The 20,215-nt window shown below is 54.4% G+C and overlaps 1 protein-coding gene and 1 long non-coding RNA gene across 11 annotated transcripts in view; both read left to right on the top strand.

The window, feature by feature from the left end:
- Positions 1–8,054: 8,054 nt before the first annotated feature.
- On the top strand, positions 8,055–11,966 carry LOC135362437 (uncharacterized). The gene is made up of 3 exons (XR_010407136.1): positions 8,055–8,183; positions 9,282–9,415; positions 11,831–11,966. It is a non-coding gene; the product is annotated as an uncharacterized LOC135362437 (long non-coding RNA).
- Positions 11,967–14,169: 2,203 nt separating this feature from the next.
- The window catches only part of YAP1 (Yes1 associated transcriptional regulator), a 126,153-nt gene continuing 120,107 nt past the window's right edge, over positions 14,170–20,215 (top strand). For all 10 annotated transcript variants that reach the window (XM_064577532.1, XM_064577527.1, XM_064577531.1 and 7 more), the window contains exons 1-2: positions 14,170–14,505; positions 19,715–19,965. In XM_064577532.1, coding sequence (XP_064433602.1) covers positions 14,170–14,505; positions 19,715–19,965 — 587 coding nt within the window. The remainder of the gene's footprint in view (positions 14,506–19,714; positions 19,966–20,215) is intronic.

Here is a 20,215-nt window from a genome sequence, read left to right as displayed (position 1 = left end):
CTGCCTGCCTCAGTCCGTGGAGCATGAGACTCTTGATTTCAGGGCTGTGGGCTTGAGCCCCACGTTGCGGGTAGAGAATCCTTAAAAATAAAATCTTGAAAGAAAGAAAGAGAGGGGGAGGGAGGGAGGAAGAAAGAAATGATTGACATGCATCCCAAAGGGGATAAAAAGCAGGCAAGAAATGCTGAGACTTTGAGGAGAGGCAAGTTTGGAATATGCTTCTGTGTTGTAAGAATAGGAATGACAATCTGGGATTTGTCCCCATGGATTTATCTGGAAAGCAGTTGGCAATTGGGGTATAGAGCTCAGGACAGTTTGTCTCACTTCTAATACAGTGCTCGGCACATTAAGTATTTGTTGAATGAATATTTTCCAGATATGTTCCTAATATCTGTAGGTATTTTTTAAACCATATAAGAAACGTAGAATTAGGAACTCAAACGTCGCACGAGCCCTGCTGCGTACCGCACAGACCCTGGGGACTCTCTCCTAATCCATCAGCTGGCCAAGCAACAGTTCTTTTGAGTATCAGCTCTGTGCAAGGCCTGTGCTGTTTCTTTGGGAAAACCAGTCTCTCTGAGCCTAGCGGAGAAGGGAGCGTGTAAGAGTGTGTGTGCAGGGCGCAGCCGCTGCCTGAGTCCGGCCTTGGCCTGGCCTCCACCGAGGAGCGAGGGGCGGGTGGGGTGTCAGCACCTGGAGGGGGAGTGGGGGCGGGAAGTGGGAGGTGGCAGGCAGGGTGCTGGGGCCCGGCCCTGGGCTCCAAGTGCAGAGCCCAAGCTGGGGAACGGATCCTGCGTGGTGGCCAGTGTCCCTCCTCTGCTTTAGAGTGGGAGGCACAAAACCCCTTTGAGGAAGATCGCTCCGTTGTTGTGGGATAATCATTTTAATGACCCGTCTGCGATTACGCACATCATCGGTGTTGAGGGTAGAACAGCACAGCAATAAAGGATTGGGGCTGGGCAGCCCGATCGCCTGGGTTCTTAGTTCTGCCCGTACTTGCTGTGTGACTGAGCTAGTTATAACCTCTCGTGCCTGACTTGCCTCATCTGTAAAATGGGGCACGTAGGGCTTTTCTTCATAGGTTACTGTGAAAATTACGTACATTAATCGTCTGGGCTCAGAATGGCGTCAAGCACATGGCTTCAGAGTGTGTGGATTTGGGCTCTTTTCATTCTCTACTGAGGAAATATGAAAAAGTCGGGAGCTAAACTGTCTGCATAATAATGTAAAAAAACTGTCTTCAGTTTAGAATTGCTTTTTCATAGGTTCTACTGTTACTGACTTGACCAGAGTCGGCACAAGCGGTGGGGATCGGTTCCCCTGCTCTGGGCCCCGGAGGATGCAGAGGACGTGCACGTGTGCTCTGAGAACTTCTTTGGCAGCGTTTTGCACATGTAGAATGATTTGCTCACCTCACCCATTTGCAGCTGTGTAATGTCTGTCGTGGAAACAGGCCCCGTGTGTCTGTGGCTCATCCCGAGGCCCCCTGTGCCTGGCACGGTGCCTGGCGCTTGACCTACGCTCCGCATCTGTCCTCTGGTGACCGGGAGAAGGTGGCCGTGGAGGTGTGACTGCAGGCGTGGGGAGGGCCGGAGGGGAGGTGGGTGAGGAAGGCCCCAGAGCATCCTCACGCTCGGCCCCGCATTCGTTCCGCACGCTGTTCTGATCCGGGCGTAGCCACACAGGCTGGGACGAGACCCGCAGCCTGGGTGAGCGGGACAGCAGTGCCCCCCCACCGACCAGCCAGGGGGCAGGGCTTCTCTGCAGGGGGAAACGGGCCGTGGGGACAGGTGACAGCACAGCGGTTTCCTGGGACTTGAGAACATTCTCCAGAAATTCCGAACGTTACTTAAGGAAAGAAGGCTCACAGGATTATAATTTGGACAATTCAAAGGGGCCTTAGGCTAAAGACCAGAGACCCTGGGACTCTGGGGTCCCGTGAGCAAAGACAATACAGGTGGAAATCACAGGTGGTTTGGGGGACTCGAGTCCACCTGACTAGCTGGAGCTGAGGAGTCCTGTGCAGGACTTGCGGGTACTAACGGGAGGCAGACTGACCTGGTCACTGGGGGCTGTGGGGACAAAACTAAGAAATGGTGATGCACAGCAGTCATTAAAGACTTCTGAGCAGGGCGATAGCATCATGGAAGCCGTATTCTGGAACGATTAGTCTGGCAGTGAGGAAGTGGAGTGAAAAAAGTCCAAAGATCAAATAGAAGATTATCACAGTCGTCAAAGCACGGAGTTGACCCATCTGAGTTACCAGCAAGGGGAACCGTCCTGAAGTACCTGACAATGGAATGCTCCCCAGAAAAAAATCAGACATGGCCCCAAAAACGTTAGCAACGGGGTGAATTGTGATGTGCTGAGTCTTTGAGGCACCAAGGACCGGGAAGTGGGAGCTGTGGTAGGAAGCTGTGGTCGTGGAGGGGAAATCCCTCGTCCCAGCCCCATGCTCAACCCACTTTGGTCACTGCAGCTTCGAAGTCCCTGCTCCGACAGGGGCCTGCAGGCGTCTCAGTCAGCCCGTGAACCAGCCGTGAACCAGCCGGGACCCTTCCTTCTCCAGCAAGCGTCTGCGGATCGCCTGCCGCGCGCTGGGCACTCCTAGGCGTTTGCAGGTGCAGCAGGGAACGCTTCAGACAAAGTTTCTACTTCGGAGTTTCCGTTCCAGGGCCCACAACAGCATCAGGTGCAGTAGACTCACTTGAAACCATGACTCGCACGTTGCCACGTTTCTCAGTCTGGTGCAGGTGAATGGTATTTATGGTTTTAGTTGTTCACTCTTCCTATGAGGGAGAGCGTTATTCTGTGTATTCCCTTGGCCATGTGTGTGGATGCTGGGCAACCCCAGTGCTCTGCTCTCCACTTCTTTCGTTTGAGAGAGAACGGACGCAAACAAAAGAACAGAGCAAAGAATAAAAGGGAAGTATGTGGTCTTGCAGTAAAAGCCACATTTAGCAGCGTCCGCCCCACGGCCCAGCCGCTGCCGACCCGACACCCTCCGCGTCCTGACCTGCCCGCGTGTAAAGGTCACGGCGACAGACGGGCCAAACTGGGTTTGTTTGTTGCGGGTTTTTGGGGTTTTTTTAAGAGAAAAAATAAGTTCCTGGGCTTTAGCAAACACTAGGAATCTGCAAATTATTTTTCTTGCCTTTTTCATGACTAGAAAGGTGTGTGAGAGAAATAGTAAAGTGAAAACCAGCTATGACAATATAAATTAACTTCTTTTCAACCAAATTCTTGATCAACTGTCACCCTGTATTCCTGTAACATATTATAGAATAAAACAGTTACTCTGCTTAAAAGTACTTCATACGTAAAAGGCTGGCGAGGGAACCTAGAGAGGTCAGGGCCAAGGTTGATCCATAACGAAAGGGAACTGAGGGCGTCTGGCCGGCTCAGTCCGTGGCGCCTGCGACTCTTGATCCCAGCGTTGAGAGTTCGAGCCCCAGGTTGGGTGCAGAGATGACTTAAAATCTTAAAAATAATAATAAAGGACAGTCCTGCAACAACACAAGGAAACTAGAGGGTATCGTTTTGAGTGATGTAAGTCAGAGAAACTAGTAGCATACGATACCACATGTGGAATCTAACAAACAAAACAAAAACACCAGGAACAGGTTCGTAAATGCAGAGAACACACTGGTGCCTGCCAGAGGGGAGGGGGGCAGGGAGATGGTTGGAACAGGTGACAGGACCGAGAGGTCCGAACTTCGAGTCGTGGGGATGAGCCATACAGCATGGGGAGTATGGTCGCTAGAACCCTAATTACGTAGCATGGTGACAGATGGAGACTCCACTCATCGTGGTGAGCACTGAGTAACGCGTGGGATTGTCGTGAGCCCGAAACTAACCTAACGTTGCGAGGCAATATACTTCAATAATGAACACATTTGTTAACGTGCTTGCACATGAAAAGAAAGAACAAACTATTGAACACAATAGTAAAATCAAGGTAATATTTTTCTTCAGGACTTTTTTTATTGCGACAGAAAAGAGAAATGCTATTTGATCTGTTAATTGTCAGTCTCTTTATAATGTGTTGGTTACTAACAGAGTATTGGGATGGGAATGACTACAAAGGCTTAGAGAAGAGGAATGGTAGTATCTACAGCCCAGAAATATAAATGATATGTCAAAATAGTTCTCTTCATACCCACATACCTAAATGCCTCATGATGCTTTAAATTTACAAGTAAATCTTAAAAATAAATATCTCTAAGTAAAAAAAAAAAAACCCAAGAGAGAATGACAGCCATAGATTGGCTCAGAGGAGGAACAATTTTGAGGCAGAGAGAAGGCCATGACGTCGAGGAGGGATTACAGACTTCCTTGAACAGAGCGGCAGAGATGCTTAGAGAAGTAGACCATCCAACTAACGTCCACTGGGTGCCGGGCATATAGTCCTGATCCCGGGGGCGCTGCGAACAAAACACAAAATCACTGATTCTAAAAAAAACACAGTCTACTGACAAAAATATACAATACCTAAAGTAATTCTAAATTATGATTTTTCTAGGAAATAAATCGCGAGTGATTAGTCTGTCGGGGCACCTGGCTGGCTCAGTGGGTGGGGCACGGGACTCATCTTGGGATTGCGTGTTTGAGCCCCATGTTGGGCCAGAGCTCACTTAAAAATAAGAAAAAAAATTTTTTTTAAAAAGAGTGGTTAGTCTGAGAAGACTCCTCTGAGAAGGAAACATCTTAACTGAGACATCAGCATATGAACGTTGTCTGGAAGACAGCACGTGCGCAGGGCCTGAGACGGAGGTGAGGGTAGCGTTCCTGGAGCGGACAGCCATCTCTGTGAATGGCACAGAGCAGGCAAGAAGGAATGGCCTGAGTTGAACTGGGGAAATAGATCACGCACATCTTCGAAGCCAATGAAATGAGTTTGGAATTTCATGGTAGGGCGACGGGAGCCACTCTAAGGTTTTAAGCAAGGGAGTGGTGTGCATTTTTAAAAGATAGAGCTCTGTGGCTATTGTTCGGTAGATGGATGATGAGAAGACAACAAAACTGTCAGCATCTGCTGAGACGAAGGCGATTTGGGTGCGGATGGCTTCGAGGAAGATGGCGCACGATGGGCCCAACTTTGGCCTCCCCCAAACTCATATGTTGAAGTACCTCAAAATGTGACTGTGTTAGGAGATGAGGCCTTCAGAGAGGTCATTAGGTAACATGAGGTCTTACTGGTGGGCCTTCATCCAGTGTGCCTGGTGTCCTGATAAGAGCTTAGGACACAGAGACCCTGAGGGACCGCCATGCGAGGACAGCGGAAGACTGCCATCTCCAAGCTGAGGGAAACCTCAGAAGGAGCCAGCCTTGCTGACACCTTGTAGTTGGATTTCTGGCCTCCAGGGCTGTGGGAAAATTAATTTCCATTATCACACTCTGTGATACTTTGTTATGGGAAGCCTCGCCGAGTAATATACGGAGGGAATATACGGAGGGAAGGGAATGTATTCCAGGTGTATTTTTGGACCCAGAAACAATGTTACTTGATGGATCAAATTGGAGGTGGGGAGTGGAGATAGAGAAGCCAAGGATGACCCTCAGGTTCCTGGTTTTAGAACTTTTAGAACAAATCTCCTTAAAATGTTTGAGAAAAAACAATCTTATGAACTAAAAGGACAATAGTTGACTGAAGGTCCTGAAATATGGAAGGAAAGATGGGAATTAAATCAAATGGGATGGGGGCGCCTGGGTGGCTCAGTTGGTTAAGTGACTGCCTTCGGCTCAGGTTGTGATCCTGGGGTCCCAGGGTTGAGTCCCACATCGGGTTCCCTGCTCAGCGGGGAGTCTGCTTCTCCTTCTGACCCTCCTCCCTCCCATGCTCTCTCTCTCTCTCTCATTCTTTCTCACATAAATAAAGTCTTTAAAAAAAAATAAAATAAATGAAATGGGGTGGGGTGCCTGGGTTGCTCAGTCCATAGAGCTGGCAACTCTTGATCTTGGGTTGTGAGTTCAAGCCCCACATTGGGAGTAGAGATTCCTTAAAAAAAAAAAAAAGGAGAAAGAAAGAAAGAGAGAAAGAAGAAAGAAGAAAGAAAAAGAAAAAGAAACAAACAGGCTAACTCTGGAAAACTGTATGGAGGTTCCTCAAAAAGTTGAAAATAGAGCTACCATATGATCCAGCAATTGCACTACTGGGTATTTACCCCAAAGATACAAAAGTAGGGATCCAAAGGGGTACGTGCACCCCGATGTTTATAGCAGCAATGTCCACAATAGCCAAACTGTGGAAAGAGCCAAGATGTCCATTGACAGATGAATGGATAAAGAAGATGTGGTATATATATACAATGGAATATTATGCAGCCATCAAAAGGAATGAGATCTTGCCATTTGCAACGACGTGGATGGAACTAGAGGGTATCATGTTGAGTGAAATAAGTCAAACAGAGAAAGACATGTATCATATGACCTCACTGATATGAGGAATTCTTAATCTCAGGAAACAAACTGAGGGTTGCTGGAGTGGGGGGTGGGGTGGGAGGGATGGGGTGACTGGGTGATAGACACTGGGGAGGGTGTGTGCTCTGGTAAGCGCTGTGAATTGTGCAAGACTGTTGAATCTCAGATCTGTACCTCTGAAACAAATAATGCAATATATGTTAAAAAAAAAAAAAGAAGAAGAAGGTAGCGGGAGGGGAAGAATGAAGCGGGGGAAATCGGAGGGGTAGACGAACCATGAGAGACGATGGACTCTGAGAAACAAACTGAGGGTTCTAGAGGGGAGGGGGGTGGGAGGATGGGTTAGCCCGGTGATGGGTATTAAAGAGGGCACGTTCTGCATGGAGCACTGGGTGTTATATGCAAACAATGAATCATGGAGCACTTCATCTAAAACTAATGATGTAATGTATGGGGATTAACATAAGAATAAAATTTAAAAAAAAAGAAACAAACAGGCTAATGTGTGTGCAAGTAAAAGCATCATCCAACTATAAGTCGTTGACGTTATCATAGTTGGTGGTGGTGCCTGATAACGCTACAGTTTCGAGTGGGAGAGCAGAGTGAAATGGCACTTGAGGGGAAAGGGTGTAGAATCCAAAAGATGGATGGGAGCAAGAAAGGCCGGGGGGGCCTGGGAGACTAGCAGGAATAGAGGTGTGAGCGGACCAGGATCTGATGTCTCTGGGAAGGTCAAAGGGACTGCAGACATTTCTGCAGACGCATGCATTTACATACACGTATACATTCGACAGCTGGGAGCCAGAAAGGAGAGGTAACTAAAACACCTGCCATTTTCTATATGGCAGCAATCTCACCTGAAGTAATATTCTTTAAGACCTTCTTGGGGTCAAGATCCATGCCTTGCACAATGCTTTGTACAAAAACGTAATAAATGCTGCAGAGAAAATAAGTAATCTATCTTATTTTCCCTTTTTTGGAAGAGAGTAGTATGGCAGGATATGTCTGGACCAGGAACCGCAAAGTCTGGCTCTACCACTCAAGAGCTGTATGGCTTTGGGCCATTTAACCCAGTGCTGCCCAACAGAACTTCCTGTGATAAGGGGAATGTTCTAGACGTGTGCTGTTTGGCCCCGAAGCTACTAGCTCCCTCTGCAGTGACTGCGCCCTGGAAACATGGCTACTGTGCTTGCGGAACTGGGTTTCCATTTACGATGTGGCTGCAGCCACCAGATGGGACGTCAAGACATCAAGTTCCGGTGTGCAAAAGGGGACCCGAGCTCAGCGACCTCCTTGGCTCTTCGAAATGCTGTTATTCCAGCTCAACACGACAAATTCACGCGCACATTTTAAGAGTTCAGATTTTGACTTCCGAAAACAAGATACCACTTGCAAAGAGTGTTAAATTTTACACTTCACCTAGAAAATATGTAAATATTTAAATATGTAAATGATATAAAATAAGCCCGTGAATACTGATCTTCACAAATGTTACTCGCGTATGGATGACGTTTTGGACGGTGTAGCATGTTCATCGTGTTTACCGTACTGTGACGTCACCTGGAGAACAACACGGGGCACTTGGAGGGGACACCGAAGCCTGTTTGACGGGTACAGAGCTGATGAAAGAGACAAGAAGCCCAGTAAAGGAGGAGGAACTGGGATTATGTAGAAAAAAAGACAGAGGGCAGACTTACAAATGGTATTCAAGTGTACAGTTATTAGAGATGGTGTCCAGATGTTCTCCAATATCTCCAATAAAGGTATTGAGGCACTTTCAGAGAGTTTCGCATATTAAATTCTCAAAAGGAATTTAGTTTTTAGTGGGTTTTTAAAAACATTTCTTGTGCTACATATCATGTTGAAGAGAGGTGTATGTTGAAACAATAGCCACAGAATGTTAAAACCATGAACAAATTGGAATCACGACGTAACGGATCTTTTAATATAGAATTGATTGTCAGCTTCCGGGTAAGATTCAAGACATTACTTTTTGAGATCCTTTACAACATGATTTTTTCAATTATCAAATGCATATTCTATGCTAGACTTTGCTACTTCTAGAATAAATAATAAGATTAAGGGGATAGTTATCTCTAAGACAGTGAAGATATTTACCTTGCATGTTTACAAAGCATGATACTATTTATAGAACAAAAACAGAATGTGGAGTATAATATAAAGTAGTGGTTCTCAAACGTTAGTATGAATCAGAACCACCTAGAGGGGCTTGTTAAAACCGCTTGCTGTGTCCCCCTCCAGCGTCTCAGTAGGTCTGGGTTATGGCCTGAGAACTTACATGTCTTAACAAATTTTCAGTGATGCTGATGGGGACCACATCTTGAGAACCACTGACAGAGAACATAACATACTTCGTATTTTTAGAAGTCACCTTTCCATTTTTAGGATAGTTTAGTAAACTATAGTAAATGATGAGCTCCAGTAGCCTCGCCTTTCAAGCCGGGGTGTGGAAAGTGCGCACCCTGTGCCACGCACAGCCCTGGAAAGCTCTCCGGGGCCTCCAGGACACGCCCCACGTGGATCTGCCCTGAGCCTGGAGGGCTTCGGACTCCAAAATTCTTCACATCTAACTCTCAGGACTAACTTTAATTTCTCCCATATGGATAACTTCAGCTAGATACTAGAATAAAAGAAATCTGATTTAAATGATTTTTTTAAGTAGGCTCCATGCGCCCCGTGTGGGGCTCGAACTCACGACTCTGAGATCAGGAGTCTCCTGCTACGGGCCCTCAGGTGGCCGGGCACCCTAATCTCAGGATTCCTAATGCTCATGAAGCCGTAATAAAAACGCACTCAGTCCTGTTATTTTGTGTGCTCTTCATTATCATCCCGCAAAATAGGCGTTCTTATACTGATTACTGCCCAGGCCCAGCGCGTCCTTGGCTCTGCGAGTACACGCACAAACCTGCACCTGCCGGGCGGCACACACCGTGAGCTCCAGCAGCAGGATCCGGAAACGGAAGGAGCCCAAGCTGTGAGTGCACAGGGTCGTTTCTCCTAAACAACTCCTTTTTTGCAACGAGAGAATTTGTGTCTTCATACTTTCAATCTGACTTCCAGCGATCAACCCCACTTTGTCCTTACATTTTTTTAAAGATTTTATTTATTTATTTGAGAGAGAGAGCAGGAGTGGAGGCAGAGGGGGAGGGACATGCAGACTCCCGCTGAGTGCAGACCCCGCGATGTGGGGACTCCCTCCCAGGACCCCTGAGATCATGTATGAGCTGAGCCCAAGTCAGATGCCTCACTGACCAAGGCACCCAGGTGCTCCTGTCCTTAACATCGAGCATATCGCCCTAACCACCACTTATTGGTCAGTAGAAATAAATGAAATTTTCCTGAAATGACAGGGTTCCTACACCACTTCATCATCCTGCGAGCATAAATTTGTCAATAACCCTTTGAACTGCCTGAAATTAAGTATAATCTTCCTGGCGGAGAGTTTGAGCTCTGGAATCAGGAATGTAGATTCAGAGGTAGCCCTACCTACCAGCACTGCAGCTCTGGGCAAGTCGTTTGACTTCTCTCTGCCTGTTTCTTCATTTAAGAGAGGTTTTTAATTTTAATTTTTAACTTTAAAGGGGTGTTATTGGGGCGCCTGGGTGGCTCAGGCGGCGAAGCGTCTGCCTTCAGCTCAGGTCATGATCCCAGGGTCCTGGGATCAAGCCCCATGCCGGGCTCCCTGCTCAGGGGGAGTCTGTGTCTCCCTCTCCCTCTGCTCCCCCTGCTTGTGCTCTCTCTTGTTCTCTCTCAAATAAATTAAAAAAAAAATACTGTGAAGCTTAAAGTGGCAATGGAAGTTAAGTTGCCACATGATCACAGAATTAAAAAAAAAAAAGAGAGAGAAGCTGACTGCAGATACAAGGAAACACGATTAGAGACCATAAACATGGGGTGGCACCAATCCATTCCCCGGTGAGATTCCCTCCAGGTGTCCCTGAGAACCTGGGCATAGCCAGGCTCTCTCGAGGCTGCACTGTGCGAGGGCGGGACACTTCCTCTTTTTAAGCCCCTCGTATATTCAAACATGCTGGAATGCCAAGAGACGGTGACAAACACAGGGTATGTTTCAAATGTTCACATTTAGCAAATTAATACTTTTAATATGCAGTGATTTCAATCCAATATAACTGTATCCACAGGTATACCAGATGATTATGGATTTCATCTGAAATAGGACAAAGTTTAGAGTTGTACAAAGAGTGGCTTCTCGTAATCGTGTAGATACACCTCTGGGATGATGGCATAACATCACTTGCACAGAAGGTCAAAGCTTTGATTGAAGCTTTTAATGAGTGTGGGGCTTGGCCTCCTGTAAGCCTTGGTATTGGAATGGTAAAGACAGATGACCGGACTCTGGTTTAACAGATCCAGTTCGCGGAAATACACAGGGCATGGAATGGAGGGCAGAGATGATTATGACAGGTTGAAAAAAATATATTTTTTTTAATTTTATTTATTTATCTGAGAGAGAGCACGCACATGCACGTGAGCAGGGGGAGGGGCAGAAGGAGAGGGAGAGCGAGAATCTCAAGCACACTCCCCGCTGAGCTCAGAGCCCAACAGGAGCTCCATCCCAGGACCCTGAGATCATGACCTGAGCTGAATCAAGAGTCAGCTGCTTAACTGACTGAGGCACCCAGGCGCCCTGAGTTATGATTTCTCAGCTGAATTGGGAAAGAAGTGGAAACAAAAGGGAGTGATAGGTTGGTAGGAAAGAGATTAATGCCCAGTGAGGTGTGAGTAAGGAAACCAGGGACCCAACGGCTAGTAAGGGAGTGGTACCACAATGACTGATCTCACAGCTGAGGCATTTCTGGGGGGACAGAGTGTGGACGTAGGAGCTGGAGCCTCCCCTCTACTGGAGAGGGCACGGCCTTGTAAGACAAGCGCTTTGAGACAGTGATCCGCATGGACGCTGAAAATCAGGGCCTTTTTATAAAGAGGACTCCCTGTCTCCAGGTGCCTTAAGCTGGTAATTGCTCCAAAAGTAGGGCTGGGGAGAAGGAGAGGGGACAAGGGGTTGAATACATGTCATCTTTATCCCTTACTAACCTGTGACCGAAATTTTATAGATAACAAGTAGTAAATTACAAAATCTTGGCACGGTGCTGTAGAAGTCCTTATAGGACATAAAATCACTCCAAACAGCCTTTCAATCCACTTATCAAAGTAATTTTGTTCTCCACGTAACAGCAGGTGTAACAATATTGAACAAAGCAGTGTCTGCGGTACCCTAAGCCCTTGAATTGCTGCGTTCCCAGCAGTAAGTGCTCTAGCCAAGGAACAGCTCCCTTCGAGTCCTAGGTTTTCCAGCATTTTGCTTCTTAAAAAGTTTGTTGTTTTTTTTTTCCAGTTGAAGTTTTTAATGCACAGCTTCTGCCCACAGGCTTCGTCTCTGTGCCTGGCTATTGGAAGTGAGAAGAAGGGACTGCCAATAGGGCCCCCCAGGGGGGTTTCTGCAGAGAGACCATGTCACAACGTGCAGTCTGTGAACGCGGGACAATGATGGTCATTGACGTCCATGCAGAACTCACCACGTGCCCCAAATGGGGCTAAGTGCATACTTTTTGTCCACGGACTCATTTCAGGCCCCAACACACGAAGCAGGTATCATTACCCCGACCCCAATATTAAAGAAATTAAAGAGCAGGAAATCAGTCACATGTCCGACGTGTCACAACTACTACAAGTTCGTGCTTAAACGGCCTTGACATTTGGGGCTGGGGCTGCGGAGAAGTCCGAGAGGCAGTCAGGGGCTCACCGACTGCAGAGCCTTAGGGAGGAAAGCAGGGTCCAGGGCAGCTGGCTAGAATCTTGCCTTACAACCTCCAGATTTCTGGAGCCTCTCCTTCAGGCCCTGCCCTACACACAGAGGGATCCAGATCCCCGCTCAGAATTCTCCTGGGCATGTCCTGGCTGGAAGAAGAGATTATCTTTCTGTTCAGGAGACCTTTTCTTGCTCAATCCTATTTAGACATCTGCTTCACTAGCATTACAGACAAAATCACTAAAAAGCTAGATTTCTTGAGCATGGGCTAACATGGGAGTTTCAAAGTCGGAGCGCTGTCGCACAACCCTTGAATGTACTAAACTCGCTCAATTGCTTAAGTGAACCGAGTTGTACAGTATGTGAATCACATGTCAATAAAGCCGCTTTAAAAAAAAAACCAGAAGGTATGCATTTGTATGAATTTAAAAGCAGATTTGCGGGGCGCCTGGGGGGCTCGGTCGTTGGGCCTCTGCCTTCGGCTCAGGTCACGATCCCGGGGTCCTGGGATCGAGCCCCGCATCGGGCTCCCTGCTCGGCGGGAAGCCTGCTTCTCCCTCTCCCACTCCCCCTGCCTGTGTTCCTGCTCTCGGTGTTTCTCTCCCTGTCAAATAAATAAAAATCTTAAAACACACACACACACACACACACACACACAAACTGGGGTCCTGGGGCGCCTGGGTGGCTCAGTCATTAGGCGTCTGCCTTCAGCTCGGGTCATGGTCCCAGGGTCCTGGGATCGAGCTCCCCACTGGGCTCCCTGCTCAGCGGGAATCTGCTTCTCCCTCTGCCCCTCCCCCTGCTCGTGTTCCCTCCTCGCTGTGTCTCTCTCTGTCAAATAAATAAATAAAAATCTTAAAAAAAATAAAATGTACGGGCTTTAAAATTAATAGGGCTCTGCTCAGCACAGAGTCTGCTCAAGACTCTTTCCCTGGGGCGCCTGGGGGGCTCGGTCGTCGGGCGTCTGCTTTCGGCTCGGGTCATGGTCCCGGGGTCCTGGGATCGAGCCCCGTCGGGCTCCCCGCTGCCCCCCTCCCGCTCCCCGGGCTTGTTCGTGTTCCCTCGCTCACAAATAAATAAAATCTCGAGGACTGCAGCATTATAAAAGCAGACTTCCAGGGCTGCGTCGTGATTCCAGGGGCCTCCGCGCAGGTGGGACGGGGCCCCGCGGCGCAGCGGGCGCTGCGAGCCCCCGTGCCTGGCACCGGGCCGGGGCGCGGGGGGCGCAGGATGACGGCAGGTACGCGGACGAGCGCGGGCGAGCCAAGCCCGGCAGTGACTCCCTCCTGCTGTCCGGTGTCGCCAGTCCGCTGCGGAAGCACGGTCTCGCGTCCGAACGGCGCCGGCTTTCTGCTCTCGGCCCGCCGCCCCGCCGCCCCGCCGCCCGCACCTGGGCGCCGCCCCGCCGCCCCGCCTCGCGGGGGCCGCGCGCGGGCGGGCGGGCGGCCGGGTCACGTGCGGCGGCGGCCGGCCGCGCGGGGCGGGGCGGCGGCGAGTGCGCAGGAATGCGGCGGCCCGCGGGGGAGCGTCTGAGCGCGCCGGCCGCGGACCCGGCGCGGGCGGGCGCGCAGAGGAAGGAAGGGCCGCGAGGGGGCGGGGCCGGCGGCCGCTCGGGCGGGCGGTTCTCCCAACTTTAGTTTTGGCGTCGGCGGCGAGTTTCTGCCTCAGTCGGGCGCAGCCGCCGCCGGGGCGAAGAAAGGGAGGAAGGAAGGGAGCCCCGGAGGAAGCCGGGCAGCGGGGGAGGGGAGCGGCCGCCCGCCGCCCCGCGTCCGTCGGGGAGCGCAGCGCCCGAGCGCTCGCCGGCCCTCCCGAGGCGCAGCGGCCGGGGGACCCCGCCGGGGGCCGCGGGGCGCGGGCGGGCCTGCGGCGCAGCCTCCCCGGCCCGGCCCGGCCCGGCCCCGCGGGCGCCCGCGGCTCGGACCCGGGCGGAGCCGTCGCAGCCCGCGGCGTCGCGGAGCATGGACCCCGGGCCGCCGCCGCCGCCGCCGCCGCAGCCCCCGCCCGCCGCCGCGCAGGGCCAGGGGCCGCCGGCCGCGCAGCCCGCCTCGGGCCAGGGCCCCTCGCCGGCGCCCGGGCCGCCCGCGCCCGCGGGGCCGCAGGCGGCGCCGCAGGCCCCCCCGGCCGGCCACCAGATCGTGCACGTCCGGGGGGACTCGGAGACCGACCTGGAGGCGCTCTTCAACGCCGTCATGAACCCCAAGACGGCCAACGTGCCCCAGACCGTGCCCATGCGGCTGCGGAAGCTGCCCGACTCCTTCTTCAAGCCGCCGGAGCCCAAGTCCCACTCCCGCCAGGTAGCCGCCCCGCCGGCCGTCGGACGGGCCCGGGCCGCGGGGGCTCGCGGGGGGGGGCGGGGGCCGCGGGCGGGGGCGGGAGGCGCCTCCCGGAGTCCCGGGCCGAGGTTTGTTTTCCCCCCGAGTCGGTCGGCGCGGCCGCGGCCCCGGGGGGCGTGCTCTCCCCTCTGCCTTTCTTCCTTTCTTTCTTCCTGGGGCTCCCGGGAGGTTGGCGGGAGGCGCGGGGGAGGGGGAGGAAGGAAGGCGGGGGGGCGGGTGGGCTCGCACAATGTGCGCGCGTCCGCGCCCCGCACCTCGGCCGCCGCCGCCGCCGCCGGGACGGGGACCGGGGGGGGGAGGGACGAGGGGGGAAGGAGCGGAGGGGGCGGGGAGGGGCGGGGGGGGAGGGGAGGAGATGGGGCGGCCGGGGGCCGGGGTGGGGGAGGGGCCCGCGGCGGCCGAGTTGGTGGCGGGGAGCCCTGGGCCCCCTGTCCTGCGGGGCCTGTGCGGCCGCGCGAGTGTCCTGGGGACTCAGATAATTGTCCTCTTGTTTTGCAGTGTGGATTAGGGGTGGGGGTTGGAGCAGTGCGTGGACTTTCTGGCTCTTTCTCCGCTCCCGGGAGCGCCCGGCGCCTTGTGCGGGCGGCGTCCAGGCTTTCCTGGAAGGCGCTGCGGGGTCGGCGCCCGGCGCCGGCGCCCGGGGCGAGTGGGGGTCCGGGGCTGGGCCCCCCGCGGGAGACCGGGGGGGCCCGTGCAGGGACTCAGGGGCGCCCCCGGGGAGGGGACTCGGGGGGACGGCTCCCGGGGGAGACGGGGGGCGCCCCCGGGTGGGGAACTGGGGAGGGCCGGCTCTCAGCGGGACACTGGGGGGTGCGGGGCCCCTGCGGGGAGTCGGGGGGGAGGCTGGGGAGGGCCGGCTCTCAGGGGGACACTGGGGGTGCGGGGCCCCTGCGGGGACTCGGGGGACCGGCCCCCGGGGGAGACTGGGGGGCCCGTGCGGGGAGTCGGGGGGCTGGGGAGGGCCGGGCTCCCAGGGGAGACTGAAGGGGGCCTACGCGGGGACTCGGGCCGGCTCCGTGGGGGGGCTGGGGGCCTGTGTGCGGACTCGGGGGACCGGCTCCCGGGGGAGACTGGGGGGCCCGTGCGGGGAGTCGGGGGGGGCTGGGGAAGGCCGGCTCCCAGGGGGACACTAGGGGGTCCGGGGCCCGTGCGGGGAGTCGGGGGGGGGCTGGGGAGGGCCGGCTCCCAGGGGGACAGTAGGGGGTCCGGGGCCCCTGCGGGGAGTCGGGGGACCGGCCCCCGGGGGAGACTGGGGGGGCCCTGCGGGGACTCGGGGGGCTGGGGAGGACCGGCTCCCAGGGGGACAGTAGGGGGTCCGGGGCCCCTGCGGGGACTCGGGGGACCGGCCCCCGGGGGAGACTGGGGGGGCCCGTGCAGGGACTCAGGGGCGTCCCCGGGGATGGGACTCGGGGGGACGGCTCCCGGGGGAGACGGGGGGCGCCCCCGGGTGGGGAACTGGGGAGGGCCGGCTCTCAGGGGGACACTGGGGGTGCGGGGCCCCTGCGGGGACTCGGGGGACCGGCCCCCGGGGGAGACTGGGGGGGCCCGTGCAGGGACTCAGGGGCGCCCCCGGGGAGGGGACACTGGGGACCGGCTCCCGGGGGAGACTGGGGGGCCCTGCGGGGAGTCGGGGGGGGGCTGGGGAGGGCCGGCTCCCAGGGGGACACTGGGGGGGCCCGTGCGGGGAGTCGGGCTGGGGAGGGCCGGCCCCCGGGGGAGACTGGGGGGCCCGTGCGGGGACTCGGGGGGCTGGGGAGGGCCGGCTCCCAGGGGGACACTAGGGGTCGGGGCCCCTGCGGGGACTCGGGGGACCGGCCCCCGGGGGAGACTGGGGGGCCCGTGCGGGGAGTCGGGCTGGGGAGGGCCGGCCCCCGGGGGAGACTGGGGGGGCCCGTGCGGGGACTCGGGGGGCTGGGGAGGGCCGGCTCCCAGGGGGACACTAGGGGGTCGGGGCCCCTGCGGGGAGTCGGGGGACCGGCCCCCGGGGGAGACTGGGGGGCCCTGCGGGGACTCGGGGGGCTGGGGAGGACCGGCTCCCAGGGGGACAGTAGGGGGTCCGGGGCCCCTGCGGGGACTCGGGGGACCGGCCCCCGGGGGAGACTGGGGGGGCCCTGCGGGGACTCGGGGGGCTGGGGAGGACCGGCTCCCAGGGGGACACTGGGACCGGCTCCCGGGGGACACTGGGGTACGGGGCCCCTGCGGGGACTCGGGGGACCGGCCCCCGGGGGAGACTGGGGGGGCCCGTGCAGGGACTCAGGGGCGCCCCCGGGGAGGGGACTCGGGGGGACGGCTCCCGGGGGAGACGGGGGGCGCCCCCGGGTGGGGAACTGGGGAGGGCCGGCTCTCAGGGGGACACTGGGGGTGCGGGGCCCCTGCGAGGACTCGGGGGACCGGCCCCCGGGGGAGACTGGGGGGCCCCGTGCAGGGACTCAGGGGCGCCCCCGGGGAGGGGACACTGGGGACCGGCTCCCGGGGGAGACTGGGGGGCCCTGCGGGGAGTCGGGGGGGGCTGGGGAGGGCCGGCTCCCAGGGGAGACTGAAGGGGGCCTACGCGGGGACTCGGGCCGGCTCCGTGGGGGGGCTGGGGCCCGTGTGCGGACTCGGGGGGCGCCCCCGGGGGGGGCCGGCTCCCCGGGGGGAGGGCGTCCGGGCAGCCGACCGCGTCGGCTGCGCGGGGGAGCGGGCCCTCGGCGGGCTGGGGGCCGGGGCTGCGTGGCGCCGCCGCGACCGCGCGCGGTGCTGGGGAAGCGATGACTAATGCGCGGCTCGCCCTGGCTCCGGAGTTCGCCCCGGGGACGGGAGCGCGGCTGTGGCGCGCACGGCGCCCGCTCCCCTGGCCGGTGCGATCCAGCTCCGAGGAGAGACTGTCGGGCAAGGGCTCCCCTTCCCACCGCTCCCGGACATCTGTTTGCCTAGGGCTCGCTGGAAGAACGTGCTTCAGGCTAAGCTCGAGCACAGGAGCTTTGCCCAAAAGTTGATTGGTTTTCCAAATACTGCGCTGCAGTTGGTCCAGCCCGGCTGTAACTTGAGTGGAAAGAGGAGTGAGCGCCCCGTTCCCCTGCCCCTGCCCCTCCTGTTGGCGAGGCCTGTCGTGTGTTCTGCAGCCGCGGACAGAGCGCTTTGGGAACTCAGAGACTCGCGCAACCTGCTGGCGAAAGCCGGGCGTAGGGAGGGCGGAGGAGACCGTCGGGCTGCGTGCAGCTCAGGAGGGGGCACGGTAGGGCGCTTTTCCTTCTCCGAGGCCTGGAGCTGGGTCTCTGGACTCCTCCCGGGAAACGTGTGCTGGCGTTGCCCCTTACGGTCGACGCATTTGGGCTGCGAGCGCCTGAGTAGGTTTTGAAAGCATAGTACTCATTAGGGAATGCGTTCCTCATTTCGTGGCGTCTGTAAGCCAAAAAGAACTGCAACTGAAAAGTTGCAAAGAAGTTCTTGTAAATAACCACGAGAATTATGTCCAGCAGTTTATGGATTCATCCTCTGTTCATAACCTCTAATTTTGTTTGTTTTTGGTAAGTTTCTTAACTAAGTGTTCTGCATCTGTAAGTTTGATTATTTAGTTCTGCTGGTGATTTCCTAATTCAGGTTTGTTCTGATTGGAAACTCAGCAGTGTGGCTGACTTTAAGGCATAAATGCCTCCGCTGATTGCTTCTAGCCTCCTTCCCGTATCAGTCTAGGAAGTTCTTTAATAATCAAACCCTAATTCTAATGAGGAATTTAAGTAGCTATGCTGGGTTATGAATGGTATGAATGTGGGTTATAAATACTATTGTGCACAAACTATTGGGTATGAACTCGTTCATTCGTGTTTATATACACACACGAAAGAAGCTCTCTTACAAATGACAAAACAGGCTCACGGAGACTGGTATTTGTTCACTGTCACAGTAGCCAATTTGGCCTGGAACTCAGATCTTTGGGGTCTGGGTGCAAACTTTTTTCTGCAGTTGAACTGTTCACATTTTTACCATCTATGTAGGAATACATGGTTGGGTTTTCATTTCATTAGGTTGTCTTAAGAACTTTTGAATGATTCTGAATCTCTTGCATTCATCAAAAGTTGTGTAAGTTGTGATGGTTTTATTGATGGCATTGGTCCATGGTGAGAAAAAATGACAGTTGTCCTGTGTTTAGGGCTTGGCTTGGAAAGAAACATTACTTAAAACCTAGCTGAAAAAGAAAAGAGAAAGTGTATAGTTATTATATTCCTTGGGTCGTGTTATACCTGGGACCTTTTAGAACTCAGAACAGTGGGCGCCTGGGTGGCTCAGATGGTTAAGCCTCTGCCTTCGGCTGAGGTCATGATCCCAGGGTCCTGGGATCAAGTCCCGCATCGGGCTCTCTGCTCCTTGGGAGCCTGCTTCTCCCTCTGCCTCTCTCTCTCTCTGTCTCTCATGAATAAATAAATAAAAATCTTTAAAAAAAAAAAACAAAACTCAGAACTCCACCCATATGGGATCGGTTGGTTAAGCACCTGCCTTCAGCTCAGGTCATGATCCCTGAGTCCCCGGGTCCAGGCCCCCCACCCCCAATGGGGCTCCTTGCTCAGCGGGGAGTCTGCTTCTCCCTTTGCCTATGCCCCTTCCCCTACCCCCGCTTGTGCGCTCTCTCTCTCTCTCTCTCAAATAAATAAAATCTTTAAAAAAAAAAGAAATTAAGTTTTAAAATCCAACATACTGTAGAAATGTTCCATTCATTTTGTACTCTTCTAAAATGTGTAGGAGGCACATCTAATGTGTGCTGGGTAGACATTAACTTAGATGGACTGCTGATCTATAAAGTTACAAATGTTTGTCAAAGTACACATTACAATCACACAAACCATTTAAAAATGCACACCTATAGCTCAGTTGTTAAGCGTCTGCCTTCGGCTCAGGTCACGGCCCCAGGGTCCTGGGATCGAGCCCCCCATCGGGCTCCCTGCTCCGCAGGAGGCCTGCTTCTCCCTCTCCCGCTCCCCCTGCTTGTGTTCCCTCTCTCGTTCTCTCTCTCTGTCAAATAAATAAATAAAATCAAAATGCACACCTATAAATCTGTATTCCTCTGTGTCAAACTTCAGTTTTTGCCTTTGGTACTTCGATACTTGGCTGCAATGAAATCCTGTCAAGGAAATTTAAGGGACCCTCTTTAAAAATAGTTCTTAAGGCGTTTTCGTTTTGCTGTTCCCAATAGGCCAGTACGGATGCGGGCGGTGCAGGGGCCCTGACTCCGCAGCACGTTCGAGCGCATTCCTCGCCGGCTTCCCTGCAGCTGGGAGCCGTGTCCCCGGGGAGCCTGACGCCCCCCGGAGTGGTCCCCGGCCCAGCAGCTGCTCCCACCGCTCAGCACCTGCGCCAGTCTTCCTTTGAGATCCCCGATGACGTACCCCTGCCGGCGGGCTGGGAGATGGCAAAGACATCTTCTGGCCAGAGGTACTTCTTAAAGTAAGTGACACCTATTTTGGGAAGCACAGTAAGGTGGTGTTAGGACATAAAATGTCATTTGTTTCGATGTTTTACTTTATGTCAAGCTTAGTTTTATCTTGTAGATATAGATACACCCATAATACACACACACACACAAATGTGTTTTTTTTTTTTCCACTTTAACATGACCTAATTACCTTCTTCAGCTTGGGTAATATTTTGAAAGCTTGATGGATTCTTGGTTCAGAGTCTTTTAATAATCTTTTCT

This window comes from Mirounga angustirostris, unplaced genomic scaffold, assembly GCF_029215605.1.
Source record: "Mirounga angustirostris isolate CCGP_5_RB_7025 unplaced genomic scaffold, mMirAng1.0.hap1 SCAF_13, whole genome shotgun sequence".
NCBI classification, from domain to species: domain Eukaryota; kingdom Metazoa; phylum Chordata; class Mammalia; order Carnivora; family Phocidae; genus Mirounga; species Mirounga angustirostris.
The sequence above is the reverse complement of the archived record's forward strand: the minus strand, read 5'-3'. Positions and strand labels throughout refer to the sequence as shown.